A 24591-nucleotide genomic window follows, 5' to 3' on the forward strand; every position below is an offset into this window, starting at 1 on the left:
GTCATTTAGAATAATTCTCCTGTAAGCTTAGCCATAGATTAGAGGTTATTAAGTGGATATTTGTTGAGGTTTTGACCATTCAATATATTATTTGAGTGCATAACTTCTTAGTGGTTAAGCTTAGACTCAAAAGTATAGTTGTAGCTTAATATGCAGGTTGTTTTTTAAATTTTTACACTACTAACAGATGTGTGTTGAAAGGTTATTTAATCATCTGGACTGTAGACAATAAAGTTTCATTAAATATTGGAAAAATGGCAAAGTCAAGAAAATTGTTCAGGTGGTTCAGAGAACATATATTCTCGTTGCACAAGGAAAATGATTTGAAAAATATTGAAGTTACAGAGGTAACAGAGTTGGCGAGGTTATCAGAAGCTACACCAGGTGGATGTGGCAGAAAGATGACGCTATCTGGAGGTCAAAAACCCTCAAGTGACTGGAATGTGTTCCACTACTGACCCAAAATCCCAAGGAATTGGCTCCAATTCACTCATGAGCTAAAAATATTTTTGCATTCTGTTCTGTTTTAACCTGGGAAGAGTTTCCTTTTTAAATTAAAAGGAGCTTGACAATTTCCATTCTGATGATTAATGTTTTTGAAAGGGAATTTTGTTTACAGAGACAATAATCCATTTGATTAGGTTTCGTTTGTGTGTGATTTTTATTTTATTTAATGTTTTGATTGCTGTTCTTAGTTTTAGATATTTAAAATATCTTCCAGTTCCAGTGTGAACTCTTCTTTACAAAATTACAATTTACTTGTCTTTGAGAGAGCAAAGATGTATGCCATTATCAATATAATACTGGAAGATGGTTTTAAAACGACAATATTATTGTTTTTTGCAATAATTACCGTGACAGGTCTAATCTTGGTACAGCATAAGTAATTGAGAAAAATGTTTACATTTAGAGCTTTCAATGTATTGATTTCAGTGACATAAGCTAAGTAAATAGCTATGACAGGAGCTCATGTATTTAATTAGAAGAGTGGCGGTCAGTTCCCCAGGTCAGTTCATATTCATCACCAAGCTGAGCCAGTAGTGAGACAAGGAGAAGTGTTCTTCTGAAGTGTGTACGGGTGATTGATTTGTTTACACTCATAAATCAGTGAGGCAAAGCGCTGCAGTGCACTCCTGCTTCTATGGAGTTGTTACCTAACAGCCAGCCAGATAAGACTCCCTCATAGATCTATTTCTCCCGCTCACCCAAATCTCCAGAAATGTTGCAAGGGCCACCCTGTCTAACCAACACAAGCCTGATGCTACCTACACACAACGCTGCTCAAATGGATCCATGTTCCTTCTTTAGGGGAAGGAGGGCAAGACAGAGTGGTGAGTGCCATGGGTTGCAACCGACTTCTTAGCCTGTCATAACCAAGTTGTGAGACGTGTGAGGTCGGACAGCCAGGCAGAGTTCTGCTGGCACATTTGGGATTTGCATCTATCAGCAGGAGAGATCTGCACTGCAGAGGCTGCAGGGGGAGGGAGGAGAACAAACGTAGAAGTGAGGCTGGTTGGGAATCGGGGGAAAATGGGCTTGAAGGGTGAAGAAGAGCTTAGAAAATAGACTAGCTAATGGGAAAAATAATCTGAGCATCTTTTGGTGTGCTCCCATGAACAAGTAACAAATATGCTAAAATAAAGCAAACTGATAAGTGAGGATGTAGGACATATAAATAAATATCTGCAACACATTTTGCCTGAGTAAACTTGAGGGACCTGAACAGATGCAAGTTTACACAAGTGGAATTCTTTGTTAAGGGAGGAGAAAATGTACAGCAGACCTAAAATAAAAATAAATTCATGTGCATAGTAAATCTAGAGAAGTTCTGATATATAGAAACAGCTGAGAATAGACACCCGAAGAGAAGGAAAAACCATACAGAGCTGTCAGAGCAGATCAGTTTGTGTCTTACTATCAAGCCAAACACACTCAACCTGTCTCCAGGGATTCCACAGCTTCCTGTTATGATTTAAGTGCATTTGGACACAAAATGGTTCAGATACATGAAGCTGCTGAGTTAAAGATCTCTGTTAATACAGCAATAAAAGGTTTTAATTTAGATCTGCTGATCATTCCCAAATGCTTATTTATGAGCTAAGACAATTTATTCCCACTAGTATTCCATACATACAGTATCCTTGGTGTCTCCTTGAAAGGTAATTTGTTTATGCACTGATGAGTTTAAAAGATCACAGTTAACAATTTAGCTGTTACATCATTTTTCAAGCGTTTTATTTACAATTAATTGCTTCAAATGGCATTACCGGCAAAACCTCCTTTTTTTTTTTTTCTTTGCTCTGCCAGTCCAGCCATCCAGCTCCATCACACTAATTAGTTCATCCTTACTCCGTATTGTTCATCAACAGCACTCACAGTCGGTATGATATGATTAGTCACAGTCGGCGTCAGTGTGAAGTTCATCAGCTAGTGTTTCCGTGATATCAAATACCAAAAGCATTGAGCAACAATGCTGAGTTTTAGTACAGTTTATTCTCACATTCCAACAACATCTGCTTTTTTTTATAATTCTATACAAAGGAGTGAATAAATTGTGAATTGACAGGAAAAGGAGAAAATGACTTTCAAATTGGTAAGCATCAAACCTACATGTAAAGAAAGTTGGGTTTGGAATTTGACTGGGTTGTTCTAATTTGCATCCATCAAATAGTTTAGATTCCTTGATCTGAACCATTAATGGTTGTTGTCCTGCTGGACTGTGAAGAGAAGACCACCTGGATGTATTTAGCGCCATCAGTCTTCATATAAACCAACCAGCTTCCCATTCTTTAATAGAGAAAAACATTTCTAAAGGAAGATACTGCCACTGTCATAGATCACCATGGTGTGTTGAGGGTGACGTGTACTGTTAGTTTTCCTTTCACACTGCATTTTACATGTTAACCTAAAATTGTGGTATAATTTTACCAAAAATATCTAAAAGCACTATGACAAACTTTAAATAGAACTTCTTACAGCTTTCTTTTGACAATGTCTTTTTTCTTGCCACTCTTTCTTAAAGACCAAATATGTAAAGGGCACGAGTAATAGTTATCTTGTGGACATTTGGACTTTCTCACATTTGATCTTTCTGAAAGACCAAATGTGCAAAGTGCATGACTAATAGTTGTCCTGTGGTCAATTTCCCCCACCAGAGCTGTGGATCTCTCCAGCCCCTCTAGACTCTTGGTCGTGTCTCTCTTTGTTTTGCAAGGCACTAACTATGTAATAACATCTAAGAAGTTAATCAGAGGAGCTACAATAAAGCAATAGCCCTCTTTTACATGTAAATAAAAACTTAGATTTTATTTCCCTGTCATGGAAGCTTGAACGTGTGGTTCAGGATGATCGATATTTTCTTCCTGCCATTTTTATTGCCATGTCACTAGAAAGGGCCTGCACGGACCCTGAGCGTGCCTGGGGGCTGACTGGATTGGCTGAAGGTTGCATTTGAGAGATTAAGCCTTGGTGCATTATAGAGTGGTAGGCGGGAGCAGCAGGATGTGGGACGGGTTCCCAGGAAAGACAAAAACTGGGCAGCACAGACATGAGATGACCTTCAGAAGAAGACAAAGAGGCGTGGAGCTCAGAATAGAGACATTTAACTCTCATCCTTTTGCACCAGACATGTATAGACATCCATATTTCTCTTTCTTCCTTTTTCAAGGATTTACTGATACATCATCTCACAACAAAAACAGACTGAATTGACAGAATTATATGTTACTGGTAGCAAAATTGGTCTTGGTGCTTTCATTGCAGACACACTGATTGGATGCAAAATCATTTCATTGTATTTTTTTTTCTGGTAGCAATACACAAGCTTTGAAATTTGAAATACGCTTGCATACATTATGAAGCTTGAGGGTGGGCGTCGGGGGAGGGGCAGAGAATTAGCATTAGAGTTTATAGAGGGAGTAAATTTGTGATGAGATCTCCTGGCAAGATCAGCCGTTCTCAGGAGAATGAGCCGCTTCATTGGGCATGATGGATGACAACTTATGCAGCTCCCTTAAAACATCTTATCAATGCACTTAAACAAAAGGGAAAACAAACTGAAGTGCATTTGGTTTCACAGATTAGACCTTTGGAAAAAGAGCAGACCTTCAGCATCACAGGTCCTCTACCATACTTAACTGTGGAGATCATGTGCTTTGCAATGTATTCATCTTTTGCTTCACATCCACCTGGACTTTGTTTTGAATCTGACCAAAGTAAGGGTAATATAAAGATAGATTAATCATTTTCAATTGATTTATCGTCAGAATAATATAAATAATCACCTACTATAATAATCGTTATCTGCAGCCAGACATCTTAGTTGCATCTAGAAATCTAAAAATATGCTGTTTTTATGACAGTCACGCAACAAACAAAGCAGTTTTTTCATTGTTCTTTCCCAAGTAACTTCCTTATATAGAGAGGTTCTAATGGTTGTTATGCAGATTTTGGACATCCAACATGTACTTGATTTATAGCATTTAAACAATATAGCATGTTAAAAACAATACAGGATACTTTTTCTCACAGAATAAATTTATAGCTTAAAATAAGCTACTTGCTTTTAAGTGTGAAGTTAGGCTATCACAACAGATACATTTGCTTTGATGCTTTTTATTGATGTTTTGCAGTGGTTCCAGTATGTGGCATGATGTGGCAGCTGCCTCCATCTGGACAACCAGCTAAAAGCAAAGGCTTAGTTGAATGTCCTGTTATTTCTGCACAAAATACCATTTTTACAGCATTGCGCTCATGTAAGTTAGAATCATTCTTGTCTCACTGAAGCTTGTTTAAGTGTGTTCAGTATTTCAGTCAGGTGCATACAGCAGAGATGAATCAGCTTATTGCCTCCTGCGGCTCCTCATCATATTTTAAACCCTATCGGGGACATACTCCCTTTTAACTTTTTGGAAGGCAGCCATAGAAGATAAATGGATCTTATTATAAAGCTGCATTGAAACAAAGCTGCTGTTGGGTTGATGTGTGCTGTTTACTTTTCTGTTGCTGTTACTGGAGACATATGATTGACTGATAGTCACAAGACAGACATGAATGTGTTAAAATTCATTTGAATAAAAGGTTTTGATGTAGATAATGTGACACAGTTGTGAAGAAAAAAAAGCAAGAGCGTGTGCATAGGGGCTTTCCTACTGTGCAACTCCTGGCCTCACTCCAAGTGACTTTTTTTGCTGAGATGTACCAAAACCTAGATGTGCTCCATGAAGCCCTATGCTGTTACTTACCATGTGCTGTAGAGCAGTCGGTCCTTTGTTACAGTTTAAGGTTTTTGGAGACGTCTTGGTGTGTCCACTTTCAGGTTGAAGTCGCTTGGACAGTCAGACTTGGGCTGTGGGTTTGAACATTCCCCAGTGAAGATTATTTTTTTCATACCATATGATGGCAGATTTTAAATTCCTTTGAAATCAAATTATAGACTCATAAGGTACTACTATCCTCCAGGGCTTCAGAAGATAGTAGTACTCTTTTGACCACATCATGGTGCTCTCTTTCAACAGTCAGGACTTACTTCAATTTTTATTTTTGTTAATATTTTAGGAAGACATACAGGCTGTCTTTTGGGATGCATCATTTTCTTTACAGAACTGTTTTTATTTTTTACTGTTTATATTATTTTCTTTACAAATAATATTCTTCATCCATACATAGTATGTATAGTATACAATAGTATTCTTCTGTAAGCTATTTTAAAGGATAAATGCAACAAAATAATCTAGCTAAGCAGATCTAAAGCAGCAGAGTGTGTGTATGTGTGTGTGTTGGATGATAGACACTAGGATTTATTGAAGACATATGGAGGTTGTTACGTTTTTTGACAGGGAAAATGGAAAAGTTAAAAGGTGCTGTGTGTGCATGTGCCATTTTTGGCTTGTACAAATGCACATGCACCCCCGCCCCTACCGTATATAGGAGAGGAGGTTTTGGATTAGATATCAGATCTGTCCTCTTTTGTCCTCTGTTTGGCTGATGCCTGTCAGGCTTCATTATCATATTTTTAACTCAGATGTTTGATTACTTTCAAGTTCATATAAACCACAGAAGTAGCTATCCTTATCTGGAAAGACGTAATAGTAAGTGGTGCAGGACACACACAATTAACATCTCTTCTCCTACTTTGACTGCAAAAATAATTATAACTATACCCGTTTATATTAAGTTCCTTTTAAAACTCATATTTTCAAATTTTGTCAAGTTTTACCTACGTACTATAAAGCCTTTTGTTGTGATTTTTATGTGACATACCAACATAAGGTAATTCATAATTGTTCAGTACAAGGAAAATGATGAATTGTTTTCTTTTTATTTTGCATCTGGAAGCTGATGCAATGCAGATGTATTCATTGACATTATATTGTGATACCCTAAATAAAATCTGGGCAAATAAATGCCTGCCAACAACCCCTTTATAGTAAATAGAGTCCTGTACGTAATTTAATCTCATTTTATATATAGCAGTTCATGTGGTCAGATGGGAACAAAAATTTTGCTTTTTGGCACACATTCAAAAAGCGTTAGAAAATGTGCATCTCACCCTGAACACACCATTCTCACAGTAAAACATATACAGTATATATATATATATGCAGTGAAATCCTGGAACTGAGGTTCCAGAAGACTTGAGAATGGGGCTGATCGTCACTTTCCAGCTGCGGATAGCTGAAAAAAATCTTCAACTGCAATTGCAACTAAAGACTTTTGGAGATCATGTGTCATTCTCCTGCCACATCCCAACTGTTTACTATTTTTGTGTTGGTCTAAAACATAAAATTCTTATAAAACTCATTGAAGATAGGGTTTGCAACATTACAAATTGTTAAAATTGTCCACATAGATTGTTTAACTTCCCTCTTCTTATGTTTGTCCGTCCACAGGAGAAGACCGGACCAGAGAGAATGTGGTGGGCTCCACAGATGCACAGTCGGCCAGTGCACCTGGTGGAGAGACTGGCACCAGCAGGCGGAGGCTACACTGTTGCATCAGAGTAACAGCCGTGCAGGTGCGGAAGGCCCTGTGGGGGGTCGCCATGGTGATGTGCGTGTGCTCGTCCTGGGCGGGTTCCACCCAGCTGGCCAAGCTGACCTTTAAGCAGTTTGATGCCCCCTTCACGCTCACCTGGTTCGCCACTTCCTGGAACTGCCTCTTCTTCCCAGTCTACTACGTCGGCCATTTGTGCAAGAGTCCTGAGAGGCAGACGCCCAGGCAGAGATTGAGGTTGGAAGAATTGCCCTCTGTCAGCAAAAAAAACAAACAAAAAAAACGAGTAAATATAATATCCAAATTTAAAAACTTGTGTGCCAATTTCTGCTTGCCTGAAGCAAAGTTTGAACCCCTACAGGAGGGGTTTCCATTTCACTGCCCCAGGCTTCACTACATAGCTGAGTTGACTACAGAGGTTTCATGATTTGACTTAGGTATTTTACAGGTTGCATCCTATTACGTTACCACATTGAAAAACGCATATTATTTTCCAGATGTTTGTAGAAACAGTCTGTATACTTAGGTGATGAATGATTTTGGTCATGGAGGTGATGACATCGTTTGAATTCACTGAGTTTTTGACGGCTGACCCAGTGCTTTCTGGCAAAACTTTGTATTTTAGCTAACTAACAACCATTCTGTTTCTGTACAAGAAGTAGCTCAGCTCTACTGTATATAAACCAGCTTCTTTATCATATTGTAGTTCAACTAGCAATATAATCTGTCATTTCCGTATTCCCAGTTGGGTGACTTTAGAGATCAAGATGCTTGTTGAAAGAGGCATTAGCTCTGTACGTCCGACAGCTTTATGATGTAAATCTTCCTTCTGAGATGCAACCTCTCAACTGGAGCTGATCTGCTCTGACTGTGAAATGTTTCATCTGCTTAGTTTTCTTCTCAGACCATTAATAGAAACATGGGCAGGACATGTAGGGCAGTTATTGCTGCAACACAATTCAAAGCTAAATAAATAAATAAATTAAAAGCAATCTAATCTTTAAATCCAAATTTTGATTAATTAAAATTGTATTTAGACTTTTGATTTGATGAGGTCTCACTCTGCATTGCTTTTAGAAACCCCACCTAAAATCCGATCACTTACTAGAAAGAAATGTTTTAATTAGTTTTGCATGTGCTTATCAAGATATAATTGCACAAGTTGATCAGTTTGAAAAGGAAGATTAAATTAGATATGTACAGGTACCGGAGAGCAATTAGCAAATACGCAGCTAAGCGCTTTACTACAATACCTGCTGTTGTATAATATCTGTCCATGTTTTGTCTTTCATCATGAGCCAATTAGCAATCTTTTAAAATGTTGATTGAAGCAGCCATTTCTGTTTGCAATCTGCTAACACAGAGGTCAAAAATTTGAAAAGAAATTGAAAGTACAGAAGGCACATTAGGTTGAAAAGAAGGGGACAATAAAAAAGAAGGATAGCAGGAAGCTTAGCGGTGTTTTGAGACTCCACTATTTCTTTTATTATCCCCATGTTCTGACTCTACTTCATCTTCTCTAATTTTATCCTTTTATATACAGCGCTTTGAGAAAAGTCCAAAAACGCTGAGCTTAATATTGTCGCTAAAGGTTGTTATAGATTTCTTTATGGAAATGTGAACAGTGCAATAACTTATTCCTGTGACATTTCAAATAAATGAACACAATGGAATGGAGCTATTTCCACACAGGATATTTCCCGGTTCTACGCATAAAAGTTAAAGCAATATTTTGTGTGTGTGTGTACAAAAATATGAATCCATATTAAATTCCTTTCCATAAATCTTGATGTACCAGGCATCATTTGATTTGCTGCTTAGTGTTTTTCTCTAAATTGGCAACTTAAGCTTTGAGGCACAAACCTTTTTTTATATACATTTTTTATCAAAATCCAGAGACAAGACTTTCCACAGGTATGGATATTTCGAGTCACCACAGAACATCATGCCATGTTATAAAACAAACCATGCAGTTGAAGGATGGAGGGCAGACTTTTCTTCAACGACTCAGGCCAATAGTTTCTAGTCTGCCAGTTTTTATTGAAAGACTTTTCAAGCTGGAATCTCCCTTTATAGATCAATGAGCTGCAAGTTTTTAAAGTTGTTGCGTCTGTGGTTAGCATATTCAGCCTATGATTGAGTAATAGATAAACATATGGAGGATTGCATGTTGGTATGAAATGCTAAGATGTTGGACCTTCATCAAAACACTTCTGCAGATGTGTTTATCAAAAACTAAACATGATGATGAAAGGCAGCTTTTTTGTGGTAAGAAACTTCTTCCTCTTATCAAAATCATTTTTATTTGTTTTTAATGATCTGTAGCACATCCAGTCCAAGTTGTAGCTAAAACTAACACGTTAACTCCTTAGACAATTATATCTGCGAACTTGAAAACAGAGGTGACTCCAACAAACTGGTACAGCCTCAAACTCTTTGTAATAAAAATCTAGAAAGTAAAACCTGCATTTGTATTTTGCTCCATTTTCAATTGCAAGTCTTTGGGTGTATGTCTCAACGAGCTTTGAACATCTAGACACTGATTTTTTTTTTCTTTTCCAATTTGTCTTTGCAAAATAACTAAAACTAATTCAGACTGGCGGTACATATTCTTGTATAAGTCATGCCAAAGGTCCTTATTGGGATTTATACTGGACTTTGACTAGACCACTCAAAATCACAAATACAATTTAATCTAACCCAACTGTAAGGTTTGGGGTTACAGTAGCTCACAGTTATTGAGTAAATCTCTTTATTTTGAGATTAAATAAAGACTAAAACTAATAATCTTTGATCATATTCATGCCCTAAATGTCATGAGAGTCAACAAAGCTAACTGGATAAAAACTATATGTTTGCTGTAGATGATGTTTGTGTAATTATAATTCTGCTTTTTAAATGACTTAACAACAGTCATTTAAACAGGGCTTCACTACGCTGGGGGTTGAGTCACAAAACTTCTAATTTATTCACAGTGACAGGAGAAAATTAATCGCTTTGTGGCTTTTGGCAGATCTTATTGTATTTCTAAATGTTTACTTATTTCTCCCTTACACAGTATGATGTGGGACAAAAATCTGTTTGATCAAACTGCTGAGGTGGGAATTGCTATGCACACTCATTACAGATAAGTTTTTAGGCTACAGTGTGATGAGACAAATTCTTTCATTTGAATAAATCTTAACCTCAGTTCCAAAGTAGTACTACAGTGCTCTACATTTTGCATTTCTACACAGGGAGTGCTGCAGGTTTTTCGGGGACGAGGGCCTGACCCCGAAGGTGTTCTTCACCAAGGTCGCTCCCTTCGGCCTGCTGTGGATCCTCACCAACTACCTGTACCTGCAGGCCCTCAGGAAGATCAACACAACAGATGTTTCAGCACTTTTCTGCTGTAACAAAGCCTTCGTCTTTCTGCTGTCCTGGATTGTGCTCAGAGACCGCTTCATGGGGGTTAGAGTGAGTGTATTTGATTTGATTTGCGGTGTCAAATCACAAGAGAAAACATATTTGTATCAGAAGATGACTGAAAAAGGAAGTTGCAGCATTTCATCCTTTTTAAAGTTTTTTTTTTTTTTAAATTGGCATAAAAGTGACACCTTGATGTAAGGAGTGACTCACAAAATTCCAAAAAATGCTTGAGCTATTTTTACATCGGCATTTATGGTTAAATCCTTTGTCTCCTGGAAGCTACTGAGTCAAGTGATCCTAATCTTTTAAATTAGTGTTGCCTGGTTTTTATCTTGCAAAATAATGTTTTTCACAGATTTGTATCCTGACATGTAGTCAAAAATAGAGAAAGCAATTGGTTTATCTTATTTATGGTTAACATAGACAAACACGTTCTTCTAGATTAAATCTATTTCAGGATGCTTAGAGAAGAGACATGGAATTCCATCACAGCATAAAAATGTGCAATTCCTCTCTTCTCCTTTTTCACATCTTCATGCTTCAGGCTAACAGTGCTGTGGAAAATATTTTACAAATTTATTCTGTTTTATTTGCCACACCTAAGTAGTCAGATTATCAAGCAAATATGTAATAATAAAGGTAGCAAGAGTAAATATAAAAAGCAGTTTTTAAATGATTATTTTATTTATGAAGAGAAAAAGAATCTCCAAACCAATATGGCTCTGCGTAAAAAATGTAATAGATAAACCGCACGTTTTTGGTTCAATTTCATAAGTTTAACCAAATCCTGAATTGTAATTGACTTACTCAAATAGAACTTGTCTGATGACATGGAGTAGGAAGAATTAAGACCTCAGAAAAGCAACACGTCAGGTCTCGATCTAAAAGAAAAATCAAGAACAGATGAGAAACAAAGTTATTGACATTTGTCAGTATGAAAAGGTTTACAAATCCATTTCTAAAGCTCTGGGTCTGCAGCAAACGACTGCAGAGAAAGGGAGTTTAGCCTCGCTATGCGTTTGTTTCATTTATATCACAAGTAAAGGCAATAGAGGACAATTGGATGACCTTCAATGGATGATCAGCTTCTATTTGTCCCTCTCTGAGCTTTTGTACAATATAAATGGGATACATTTTATCTTAGCTCTAATGGTCAGTGGTAAGTTAAAATTTTGCCTCCAATTAAGCAAATAACTCTTAAGGCTCTTACTTGACTGTATGAGTTAAATAAACAGTACTAGGGAGTAGAATGACAGCATGATCAGTCACCAATGATCCTGTCTAATTTAATCATGTCTTGCCTGGACAAGAAGAGACAAGCAGAAAAGTAAGGGTTGGAGAGTGAAGCGTGTCCTTCTCTTTTCCCACTGCACGTTTCTAAACCGCTCACCTCTGCAGACCTTACGGACTCTGCAGAAAGCATTGCCCTTATTTCAATTTTTTCCAAACTCTGACAAACCACCCTATCATTCCCTCATGCGTTTCCCCACTCCCTACTGCCATTATTTGTAATGAAAAGCATCAGTAAGGCAACAGTAAGAATGCTGCTTGACTGCCTCTTGTACGTCCTCTCGCTCTGTTGCTTGGTGGTGGGGACTGCAGTGTGTGGAAAGTCTGCGGCAATGCAGGGGATCTACAATGGGTTTGTCACAGAAGAAAGAGAAAGATGGAGTATGCTAAAATGGCCTTGTTGAACAGATGTTAGCGGCATATTAGTGTTATTGTGTCTCTAAAGATATGATAGTAGTCTGTTACCTTCTTTTGTGGCAGCAGTGGAGTCACTATGAAAGATTCATGGGAACCTTTTATGTGAGTTGTGTTTGGGTTTATGTCTTGTAAGGCTGATTTTGTTCATTGCTCACTTGGACAGTAAGAGAAGAAGGCATTTTGTGCAACATTAGATTGTACTAATAATGTTGAGATTGCCTGAATGCAATCATTGTGCTTTTGTCATAAAATGTTTGAAACATCTTTTAAAAATGTACTTTCACCTCAAATTTATTAGTTCTTTCCTGTGAGGGTAATACCTGTTTCCCTTTTTGACTAAGTACAGATCTCAGACCTTGAAGAAATACACTCTTCCAGACTGTAGTATTCGTATCCGGCATCTTATGAATTCCCTGTCCTCTGAGGATTTAAACAAAACCTTTTGAAAGAATAACAGAATCAGTTTTTCCCAACAGTTATCTAATGTAGATATGGTCAAAACACTTTCTTCTGTGTGGGTGAGAGCTTAGTCACACTGATGAGCAGATGGTAGGAAAATAAATTTTCCTACCAGAGGAATAAGTAAACATTCAAGGACCTTCTGCCCAGAGAGACCTGAATCAACCTGGAACAAAAGCAAACTGGTTCTGAGAAAATAAGCAGCTTCTAAGAAGACTGGAGAGTCTCTCCAGGCTGAGGCTGTCTCATCACCCAACCTGACAGGTGTATAGAAATCCAAATTATGCACAACTTCTTTGTGTCTATAAGTAACTTTTCAACTGAGTGGACAGAAGTCACAAATGGGGAGCGCCCCATGGTTCACTCCTGGGGCCCTTTCAGTTTAATATCTACTTGCTCTCACTAGCTCAGATTACAGTAACTAATAATATTAGTTACCTTAGCTAAATTACAGTGTCAGCAAATGAGATTTGAACCCAGGACCTTCTTCCTGTAAGACAACAATACTGACAACTGTGCTTCCATACAGCTCCAGACATTCTACACTTTTAAAACTTTATTTCTAAATTAATTCAAAAAGTGCAAAGTGAAAAATTTATTCACTTTGCAATTTTGGTCTAACTTGTGTTGCTCTGTCAGATAAACTGCTGTTAACACACATTAGTTTGTGTTTGTAACTCTAGAGGTTCAAGGAATATAAATACTCTTGCAAATTACTGTCATATGTAGCCATATCCAATACTGTTTGTGCCAGTAAAGGTAAAGTCTTGCTTTTTTTTGAGCTTCTGACAAAACGCTTGTGCTGAAACATCTTTCATTGTTGCTGATCCGGCAGGCAAACTGGCGTTCACTAAAATGAAACGTACTGCTGTGACTGACAGGCAGCCTGCAGTGCGGAAAGAGCAATTTTGCCAAAAGAAAAAAAAAGTGCCTCAGGGCTATGGCCAAGCAAAAACACACGGTTCATTTATCTTCCTGACACCTTCTTAACGCAAGAGCTAATCCACTCAGCTGGGCTCCACCGTGAGCCCAGCGCCGATTCCTGCTTTTTGTACAATTCCAGGATGAAAACAAAACATGTGACAGACACAAATGAGTGATGCTTATTTGGGTACATCCAGGCTGACTGCGAGCGGGATGAAACAGATGATCTGGTGTCATCTTGGAGGCATGTTAATCATAAAGGCAGGGAGTGGGAGAAGTGTGGGGGGACTGCTGGATCGTGGTGGCGTGTTTGGTTTGTAATCACGATGGCAGTGCAATGGAAATCAATGTCAGCACTGTAGAAGCTGCTGCTTGTGTACTGAAAGCTCTCGCACTGTGAACCCAAGAATCTGTGAAGCGTGACTGTTAGGATTTAGAAGAACGTGAATCAAAAATCAGATGCCTTCTGCAAACAAACCGCAACTCAGGCCTTATTAGATATTTTGCATGCCCTTGTGGGGCATTCTCTCAAAGATAAAGAGCAGGTGAAACCTACTGGGGCCCCAAACTGCAATAAAAGATTAATTATCATAATTACTAAACTAGGTAATGTGTCGCCCATCCATAACTCACTGCTGCTCTGTCTCTCCACAGATAGTAGCAGCTATCTTGGCCATAGCAGGCATCGTCATGATGACCTATGCTGATGGGTTTCACAGCCACTCAGTCATCGGCATCACTCTGGTCGTGGCATCTGCTTCAATGTCAGCGCTCTACAAGGTAGACTCTGTTTTCATTCAATCAAAGCACAGAATCACCAAGACTAAAGGTTTTTATTGATATATTTGGCCTCAAGGGAGCAAACATTCAAAATGGTTTTGCATATTTCATCTGGCTTATTTATGAAATCCTTCTTAGGTGGCAGAAGAGAGGAAAAGATTATAGTGTAAAAGCCTCATAAATTCATTCTTTATTGCAGTATCAACATCTCTCACAGAAATTTAGAAAAATCCAAATGTAGTTCATTCATTTAGGGGGGGGGGGGGGGGGATCCATGTTATTAATATCTTTTAATAAAAGCAACACTGGCACAATTATTGATACCCATAATGACAAAGTCTAAAAAATGAACAGAACTGAAGAATTGTTTCTAATCTTGCCCTACTTTTTTTTAATTCAACGTGAGCTTGGGAACCTGTAATTAGTCTTGACTCTTTCCTTGGGGTATAAATATTACATGACACAGAGACCCATTTCTTTTAGCCACCGGCCACATGGCCGGCTGAGGACCTAAATGTATTTTTAACCACACACAGTGAGTCAGGTGGTAAGAGAGGTATAGAGCAGTAACATAGGTCACTTAGTCTCCAAAACAACAGTTGGACTCTAAATACATGCCAACTGGTTATTTAGGAGTCAAACAAGAAAAAAATATATATTTTCACAAATTCAAACATTTGGAGTCTTTTAACTTGAACTTTGAGCTTTGATTAGATAAGACTAAGATTGAGCCATGAATAAAATGACACATCATGCCCAATGCTAAGCATGGTGGAGGATGCTTAATACTGCAAGCATGTTTTTCTCTTTTACTCTCACTACACGTTGGTGTGGTGCAGGAACACTTTGAAATACCATAGTAGCTTAAAGAGAAATTGAAGGACTCTACCTCCTTTGATTTTTCAGTGGAATTATGAGTCTAAATATGTCACTGAATCAACAATCAACACAGACAAAGGAGCCTTCTTCCATGACCATCTCAGTTTGCAGATGTTAATCCTATAAGATCTGTGGGTGGTGAGCTGTAGAGGGCATAATAAATGACAATGTACAGAGATTATGCGAAGAGGAAAAGGCAAAGTGAGATACTTTGACTTCTATGTAACAAGCAAATATTGCTGCTGCAAAATACTATATTTTGTCTTGCTTCACTTTGTCAGATTTGAAATGACAATAAAATAAAGCAATTTTAAAACATACATGTATATTTTTTTTTACTAGAAAAATAAAACATTTTTTGAGAGTTTGGTAAATGAAGTTGCAAGTTCACATTTAAACTTTTAAAAGCTAGCAAAGTATGCAGTTTCATGAACTACTGTAAAATGACAACTTTTTTGTAATTGTTCTACAAGACTACTGTAATTTTATTGTGATAAAAATGTGATGAAATCATAGTAACCATGTTATATAATTACTGTGCTACTTTAAAGAAATTACAGTTAAACTAATCAAATTACAGTAAGATTGTAATAAAACTTACAGTAAAACTGCAATAAAATTACAGCAACCCTGCAATAAAATCACAGTAAAACTGTAATAGAATTACAGTAAGGCTACTGTAAAAAAAATTACAGTAATGTTACTGTAAAGTTACTGTAATGTTTTTACCGTAAAAATTACAGTAACTGGCTGGCAACACTGCTGCCAGGAAGTTACTGTAAATTCTACAGTGACTTTTTGTACAGTGCACCCTGCTGTCTTTGTTGCCTAATGTGATACAAAGCAACAGCCATAACATGGCAGGTAGTTGGCAGGAAAACCCTCTGTAATACCCTTCAGCTCTATAAAGTGGGAGAGTTTTTTTGTTTTTCTTTCCAAACACATTTTCCCTCTCATATATCCTCAGGTACTCTTCAAGATGGTTCTGGGTAGTGCCAAATTTGGAGAGGCTGCACTCTTCCTGAGCATTGTCGGAAGTGCCAACTTTGTTTTCATCAGTTTTGTGCCAGTAATCCTGTATTTTACTCATGTGGAGTACACTGGCTCACCTGCAGATATCCCCTGGGCCTACCTCTGTGGAGTAGCAGCATTGCTTTTTGGTATAAGACAGATATAAGATTTTCATACAAAACTAAGAGTTCTCCTTCACATTCTCAATGCGTAACATATTTGTAATATGTTTTCTCCCAACAGCTTTCAACATCCTAGTGAACTTCGGCATTGCAATAACATACCCAACATTAATTTCCCTTGGCATTGTCCTAAGTGTCCCTGTGAATGCCAGTAAGTGTCTCAACCTTTCATCCAGTCCTGAATCTTCAGATTTGATTACAATTTAAAATTTTGTCAGTTTGGAGTTTATAAATATACTCTTAATGTCAGTTTATATACATGTGTAGCTGTTAATTAACATTTACTGATTTTATTGATGCACTTGTACCACGCCTTTCACTAAAGAAATATTAAAACAGGTGATGAAAGACTCTGCTTAGTGGACCAATTAGGTACTACAGTAATACGTGTCAATGCAGTGTCCTTGTCTTCTTGCAGCAGGGAGTTAGCAATTGGTATGACTAACATTTTCCTTATTTTTTTCACACCAGGTTTATTTAAAAACATTATAACAAAGACATGCCGTTAATTAGCAAGAATCAAAATTTCCATGTGTGGATAGTTTGCACACATTGTTTTTAGGAATTTAAAAAGGCAACTGAACCCTTAAAGATTTCTTCTGTTTTGCATTTTTTGGCACATTTATTGTTTCAGATCAGCAAAAAAACCCCCACAATATTAAAAAAACTGTCTTAGGAAACACAACAAAACTGCCATAAAACAGTAAAAACAAATTTTTGCATCACTGTGGAGGAATTTTGGTCCAATCTTTAGAACTGTTGTAATTCAGCCACATTGGACGACTGTTCAAAGCTTATTTTTTTGCTTGTTTGTCTGTGGAAAGTCACATTTTCACATAGGGCCGAGTTGTTTTGGATATTTTTTCTCTTGATGCAAGAAATCAACATTTGAAAACTGAATTGTATATTTACTTATTTTTATTAACATTTTGAAGGGGGGGAAAAAAATAAAATAAATTTGTGGAAGTTGACACAAATACCTGCTTATAGTCCTGTATTAACACATTCTGGTTTGATTTCCCAGTGGTTGACCTCTACACCTGTGACATCAATTTCAACACGGTGCGCCTGATTGCTGTGTTCATCATCTGTCTGGGATTCCTCATGCTGCTGCTGCCAGAGGACTGGGACCAGTGTATCATCCAGCTCACTACAAAGCTGCGTAAACGGGACGACCCTGCCGAGGTTGCCGGGGAGACGGGCGCCAACGCAGGCCTCAACTGGAGAGGGAGAGGCAGGACCTCCCTGTCAACATATGCACGTTGACTCCATTATAATTAAACGGGGAACATTAACACATCTTATCTGGCTAGTGGCTAGTGGCCTACAGTACATTGTGTTTTGCAAAGCTACCATAGGTTTGGAATGTGCTGTGATCAGACAATTCAACAAAGGGAGAGAGATACCAGAGCCTCAGAATGCATAGGAATTAAACACATTCTAGCTTTGTTTATTACTTAAAAACGGTATCAACTATGACTAAAGTCTCACTGTTGCGGAACCTTTAAATTCTTCTAGTTATTCATCGTATCCTTAAAAGACTTGCCAGCTTGCCTGATCAATTCCAGTTAGAAAAAAAAAAGAAAGAAAAGAAAACATGACAGGTTCACATTTACTCACATTTTGATCCAAAGAAAAATGTCTGAGAACAAAAGAAATCCCTTCCTGCCTTTTCTGTACTGTACATAGCTACATTTCACACCTTTGAATGCCCGGGGAGCTGTGGACCTAATAGGCTCACTTGTTGTGAGGAGATCTGTCTGATCATCTGAGGATCAATCGGCGCTAAAAACACATCTTTTCAAAACGCCTTTCTTTTGGATTAGAACAGAAGAGCTACTTTTAACCTCCATTCTGTGGGTCTGAGCTTTCATGGGGCTAATCTTCCACAATCATTGCTCACATCCCGATATGGCCAACATGAAAGTGAAAAAATTCGAATTTTTTCCACATTTTGCCAAATTACAACCATAAAACTCACTGTGTTTTTAGAATCTAATGAAATAGATCAATACAAAGTGGTCCATAATTGTGAAGTGAAAGGAAAATATGTGATTTTGAATTAAATTTAAGAAGAAAGGGGTTCATTTGTTTTCTGACACTCCCTGATTCAATACTCTACAATACTAAGTCTTTCCAGTATAACCCAAACTCAGTTAAAATGAGTGATCCCTGGCCCTTAAATTCTCATGGCCCTTCAGATTATGAGAATTGTGTATCCAAGGTAATGCATAGTGTTTCCAGCAGTGTATCTTTTTCCTTTCACTTACCAATAATGTGCTACTTTATTTTTATCTATAACATAAAATTTCAATAAAATATATTGTGGTTGGAATTTGACAAAAATGTGGAAAGGTTCTAGAAATAAGAATACCTTCACAAGGGACTGTATTTAAACCAGTATATTCTCATTCAGTGCATGAGATACACAAAGTTTCATTGCTAAATATATATGTGCTTCAAGAAACCCAGACAATGGGTTTGGTTAAAAACTTACTTCAAAACCAGCAGCCAAAATGAAAACTAACCAGTTATTAAATTTGAACATGAATAAAAGCAATCCCCGAGCTTCTTAATATAACACATTACACTTTTTAGATGTTTAGGCTATCCTATAGAGCTACAGCAGTTTTATTTCTGGAGAAAACAACAGATGGTAAAAATCTATCACTGTGACTTTAGGAGAGAGTTTATAAAACATGGCTTGGATTTTCTCCAGCTTTTATACAAAAGTAAAATATATCATTTGATCTATTTTCAATCATCATATTTCAAACATTCGCATCCTTTAGGAAAAGGTAAACAGGAGAGCAAGTGAGGCCCTCGCCTTGTGAAGCGACACGTGTGAACTCTGCCTTGTTGTGAATGTATGAATATCACACTACACACGCTCACTACGAGCTGCTCTGTTTAATACAGTGCTACCAGAGAGATACACTTTATTATAACTCTCCTTGTCCTCATCTGGATGAGTTATTGCTTCTTTTTTTTTGTGGGGGGACAATTTCTTGATGTATTGCTGAAGAGTTTTTATATCGCTTTTTGCATTCAGTTGCTGACTCACCTCAAGGACTTGTAGGAGAAAAAAAAAATTCGATGACTGATAACCACAGAACGAGCATGCACATACCAGCTGAAATGTCCACTTCACTGCATTTTTTATTTATTTTTTTGCAATACAGTACATTTAGCACTGTTTCCCATTGTCATTTTCTATGGCAATAAATAATTATATTGTATTCCTCTGGAATTAACGCAAGACTTAAATGTAAACCTTTGTAAGGAATGATTTTTACACTAAGATGATGCAACATATGGTTATATCACGTCTGAGGAGGAAATATTTAGAGCGTGAATAAATGATGGATTTGTTAGATCTGCTACTGAGTGTCTTCAAGTGTAATCGTATGATGTAAGGTATAAAAAGATTTGTTTTTGATAAGTTTTCTTGACAAGGTTTGTTCTTCCATAGCTTTCTGTTGTGGTTCAACAATTCAGGTAAAAAGGTATAGCTATCGTAAAAGCAATATATATATATATTTTGACATATTTGCATCGTATCTACAATGATTATTTTTAGTTTGTTTTTTTTCCCCCAGTAAAGTAATTGATAGGAGTACTTCAAGTCTGCAACATCAGTTGCTAGTGATAATTCTGAGAGATGAAATATCTAATTAATTTATTCACTCAAAAGTAAAACTAATTTTCAGTATTTTACAGATTAAATGAAAACACACTAATCCATTTCCAGCAGTTATTTCTCCTTGCTTTGATGATTATGGCTTGGTGAAATAAAGACCCAAAATGTGAAAAAACGTCATTTTTAATACAGAACTGTCATGTTCTCTCCATGTTGTTGCCAACACAATCATGGGAAAGATTCCTGACTTTGTACACAACAAGAAGCTGCCTCTTCACAGCTTGTATGCACAAGCGTAGCCTCATTCTTCAGAGGATTATAAAACAAAGTCGATTGTCTCAAAAGACTAAAATCATCCAGGCTACAACTTCTGTATTTCTTGTTTTCATTTCTGAATTTAAATTCATCGACTTCTTAGGAAATCCCGGTCCAAATCATGGCAAGCGTGGAGAAACACACAGTCTATGTTGCTTGAGGGCCAGTGTGAAGTTATCACAGTCAGTAATGAATGAAGGAACTGTCATCTGTTGGTGTTGGTTCACTGTTGTTGTTTTTTTTTTCCTTTAATCAAGTTCAAGGTTAGTGTAGCCCTCTTCCAGGTAATGTTAGAGCACCTCAGAATTTCCTCTGCTGATAAACTCTATGCTGCAAACACTGCTAAAAGTACCAACATCTGGTTCAATGAACGAAATGATGAACTCGCACTGAATGAACCAAAACCAAGCTCTGAGTGTATTTAATACAAAGTACATGGATCGACTTTTCAGTACAAAGTCGTTTCAATATTAAAAATTCCTTTTTTCTTGGCTTTAGGCACTAATATATTTTCAGAGAAACTGAGTTTTGGGATTTACATACTGAACAGATTTTAATTTAGAAATGTTTTAATGGAGCAATATGTCTTTTAGAACTGAACTACTGAAACAAATTACCCTTTCAATAATATTAGAATTTATTAAGAATCAACAGTAAATAACTAACAGACATCATGCTCCACTGACACTGTGATCTGGCCATAGAAAAAAGTGGCCTGCCGCTCCTTAGTTAGAGCGGAGAACGGAAGTCTGCTGCCCTCTTGAGGACGCGAAGGGACCTGCAGATTGTGTGTCTTCTCACTAGCAGCATCCTGGAACACAGAGGGTGTGTTTTCATGGTGGCACACGTTACAAAGATACCCCTCAGAGTGGCTTTTAAAGTCGGTGCTAACAGTGAAAACAGAGGAGGAGAGCTTTGAGTTGTCACAGTTCAAACTCTCTGTGCTGGCATGTGTACTGGGATGGGCTGTGGTCAACGTGCCTGGGTCAGTAATTCTGACGTCATCCCCATCTCCTCTGACCTCCCATTCTGTGCTAAACAGGCTGCACAGATGAGCTCTAATTCTGTGCCAAAGTCCCTGAAGAGCAATCTGGAAGCGCTGGCTAAGCAGAGCGTACAACAAAGGATTGACGTCAGAGTTGAGCAACATCAGCCAGTAGGAGAAGGTGATGACAGAGTCTGGCACGAGGGTGGACTGACCTGTAATGGCAGTTTCTGTGGCCTGAACCAGAGCCACACAGATGTAGGGTGTCCAGCAGAGGAGGAAAGCGAAGATGATCAGGACGAGGCGCAGCCCTCCATGATGCGGCTGCTGGTGGTTTGGCTCGGGTGGCTGAGAGTTTTTTTGAGCCAGGATGGAAAACAAACCCCTCACTTTGCTTCCCTGCTGTTTTGGAGCTTCCTGAACAATCTGGCTGATATTCTCTCCCTGTTTACTTGTTTGAGACTCAGATTCATTGTTCTTGTGACATGTAACACTCCAGGGTCTATGGAGGCTCCCGCAGTTCTGGTGGGATGAATCCCCTGGACAAGAGGGGGACCTGCTGCGCTGGACGGAGTCCTGCAGGGAGTGAATCCTACGTGCGTGGCTGCGTGCCACCCTGATTATATTCACATAGCAGAAGAGGATCACCACTGCAGGCATGAGATAGATCAGAACAGCCATGAAGGCTGTGTAGCTGACAGTGCTGGCCCAGGTGATTGCACAGTTATACATGGGAACCACATAGCTGACAGAGCTCCAGCCCAGCAGAGGAGGGCTGCAGATGACCAGAGCCAGAAGCCAGATCCACAGGACCACAGCAGAAGTCCTCCACAGGGTGCAGCGGGAACTGTAGCGCAGGCAGTCCATGATGGAGTAGTAGCGGTCCAGAGCAATAGCAGTCAGTGTGAGCACAGAAGCTGTGCAGTACACAGTGGAGGAGTACCCAACATATAGACAGAGAACCTGGCAGAGGAGACATAGTTAATGGATCAAGGACATTAAAGGTCACCTAAACAAAAAATGTAATGCTACAGGACAGAAAATGCTTACAGGACAACGCACCCATCCCGTGTTCATGATGGACATAGCAACAAAAGGCATGACTCCAATGCCAACCAGGAGGTCACTGACGGCCAAGTTCAGGATCAGGATAGACGTCACTGCATGGAGGGTCTTGGTAGCTGCCACAATAATGATGACAAGAACATTGCCTGCACAAAAACACATTATAGAGATTCAAACCCTGAGGTCAGAGGTCACATTGGCTGGACTTTAACCAGCCAATGGTTAAAGTCCATTGGCTGGTTAATGGACTTAACCAGCCAGTTTAGAAATCATCCCAAACCGTGGAAGCACAATTCTGCCTCTTTGATAAAAAAAAAAAAAAAAAAAAGTATCTCATGTATTTCAGATAATTATATAAATTTGAGATACAGAATCTTTTTATTACAGTGGCAAAAAGACTTATGAACCAACCCATTTTATTCCTAGATATAAAGGGTTTATTAAATCATAATAAAAACAAAAATGCTAGAATTCCTAAGACATTTTTTTCCATTTATAAAATTACAAAATGAAAAAAAGTAAGAACATTTTTAAGTTCAACCTTTTTGTTCTTTTTAAAATCTCATGGTTAGTGTTTTGAGAAATGATAATGTTCTTAAGTTAGATACATTTTAAAAATTTAATCTATTTTCTCTTCCTATTCTGCACCAACAGTCTGCTAAAAGAAAAAAAAAGTCAGACATAGTGTCACATTTTCACACACAATTTAAGTGTAGGTTGTGATGAAAAATTGAATTATTGCAAATTTATGACTAATTCATTACAGATAACTTTAATGTGTTTCTGACCTGGTAACAATTAGTTATTATTAACAAGTGCAGGTGTTAATAAAGACAGGCCAGCTGATATCACTCTGTCAACCAGATGAAATTCAGATGGGCAGAATGGTTGCTTTAAAGGGAGGAGGTGCAAAAAATTATTTTTGCGTTTGTCAAACATCTAAGAAAATAGATGCTGTCACCATTACTTTGCATCAAAAGAGCCTCACGGGTAAGATTATTGGTGCCAGTAAGATTGAACCCGAATCAACTATTCAGGCAGTAACTTCAAGGAGAGAAGTTTGTTGGGAGTATTAGTGTTCCCAAGAAGTCTAACAGGTGGTTGAGAATCTCCTAAAGAAAATTTAAATGAGGAATTGATTTTCCACCAGTGACAAGCTTTCTCTAGAAATAGTGTGATCATTTCTACACACACATAAAGGCACTGGCCTAGTTTCAGAAAGGGCTGAAAAGAAACCACTTTTCTAACTGAACAACATTCAGGACAGACTAACATTCTGCAGAAAGTCACTTAAAGTTTCCTTCACAATATTTGGGACACCTTGACAGAGGACGGCCCAGATAAGAAAATGCGTTCAGAAACCGCTCATGTGGCTTGCCTCTCGTCCAGAGGATGAGCTCACTAATAATTTTGGCTAAAAACATCGACATTAATAAAAGAAAATATACAGATAGATCAAAACATCCTACAAGGTGAACTTTACTAAAAGACTCATCCGTTCACAAAGCCTCATGTAATTGGCACTGATATTTTGAGTCTATTGACACTAAACTCTTATTAGAACTTATGTTTGAAGTTGTGACTTTTTCTTAATACTGAACGAGATCCAACAACAATGAAATAGTAAAAATCCTATAAAAAGCAACAGCTTCAAAATTTCTGGCACAATTTTAATGTTTATGTTTCCTAAAACAACTTGGAGCAAAATGATCAAATATTAACATGTTTTCTTCTCTTTAGCAATAGAAGCAAAACTGTAACTTAAGTATTCTCAAATTAAAGCACTGATTTTCTATATATATATATATATAAAAAAATCAACGGTATAAAAATAAGATGAAAGCAATATTTAAATATTATAAACACAAAGTTAGGTTTCCACAGGTCAGTGTCGTACCTATGACAGCACCCAAACACATGAGCACCAGAAGAGCCTCCAGCAGCAGCTGGGTCTGCTTGGACAACCCGCCCTCCGTCCCTCCCGTTTGGCTCGCGTTGATCCCCGCAGCCTGCAGAGGTGACCTGAAGCCATCCTGAACATCCATACTACTGTAACTATAGAACTGTCGCGTTTACATGTTGTAGAAAGGATAAGCATTATATCTTTGAAAAAGCAAGTGATTGCTGTCTCTTGTGACCCATATCCGCTTGAGCTAATGACAGTCTCCAGGTAAAGCAGCCAGTCTTTTTATGCAAGGGGGAGGAGAATACACACATGCAAACATGAATGTACTCTTTAACCC

The 24591-nt window shown here is 38.0% G+C and overlaps 2 protein-coding genes across 4 annotated transcripts in view; one reads left to right on the plus strand and one right to left on the minus strand.

Moving 5' to 3' along the window:
- Positions 1–19724, plus strand: part of slc35f3b (solute carrier family 35 member F3b) — a 54505-nt gene extending 34781 nt beyond the window's left edge. For all 3 annotated transcript variants that reach the window (XM_032553092.1, XM_032553094.1, XM_032553093.1), the window contains 6 exons: positions 6891–7230; positions 10230–10449; positions 14146–14271; positions 16118–16310; positions 16405–16494; positions 17368–19724. In XM_032553092.1, the coding sequence (XP_032408983.1) occupies positions 6891–7230; positions 10230–10449; positions 14146–14271; positions 16118–16310; positions 16405–16494; positions 17368–17609 (1211 nt within the window). In that variant the 3' untranslated portion in view covers positions 17610–19724. The remainder of the gene's footprint in view (positions 1–6890; positions 7231–10229; positions 10450–14145; positions 14272–16117; positions 16311–16404; positions 16495–17367) is intronic.
- On the minus strand, positions 19510–24543 carry LOC116713119 (5-hydroxytryptamine receptor 1D). The gene is made up of 3 exons (XM_032553091.1): positions 24246–24543; positions 22334–22494; positions 19510–22246 (listed from the first exon to the last, which is right to left on the minus strand). Exons 1-3 carry the CDS (start codon positions 24391–24393, stop codon positions 20960–20962), a joined length of 1596 nt encoding a protein of 531 aa, XP_032408982.1. The 5' UTR covers positions 24394–24543; the 3' UTR covers positions 19510–20959.
- Positions 24544–24591: the final 48 nt, after the last annotated feature.

Source organism: Xiphophorus hellerii, chromosome 22 (genome assembly GCF_003331165.1).
Source record: "Xiphophorus hellerii strain 12219 chromosome 22, Xiphophorus_hellerii-4.1, whole genome shotgun sequence".
Taxonomy (NCBI): Eukaryota; Metazoa; Chordata; class Actinopteri; order Cyprinodontiformes; family Poeciliidae; genus Xiphophorus; species Xiphophorus hellerii.

What these genes read in the sequence shown, in the direction of transcription:
- LOC116713119 (XM_032553091.1), bottom strand. Translation starts at nt 24,393, where the DNA reads ATGGATGTTCAGGATGGCTTCAGGTCACCTCTGCAGGCTGCGGGGATC. An exon ending in GTGTTTGGGTGCTGTCATAG is followed by an intron (nt 22,495 to 24,245) that starts GTACGACACTGA and finishes GTTTTTGTGCAG; the next exon opens with GCAATGTTCTTGTCATCATT. An exon ending in CGGGATGGGTGCGTTGTCCT is followed by an intron (nt 22,247 to 22,333) that starts GTAAGCATTTTC and finishes CTCCTCTGCCAG; the next exon opens with GTTCTCTGTCTATATGTTGG.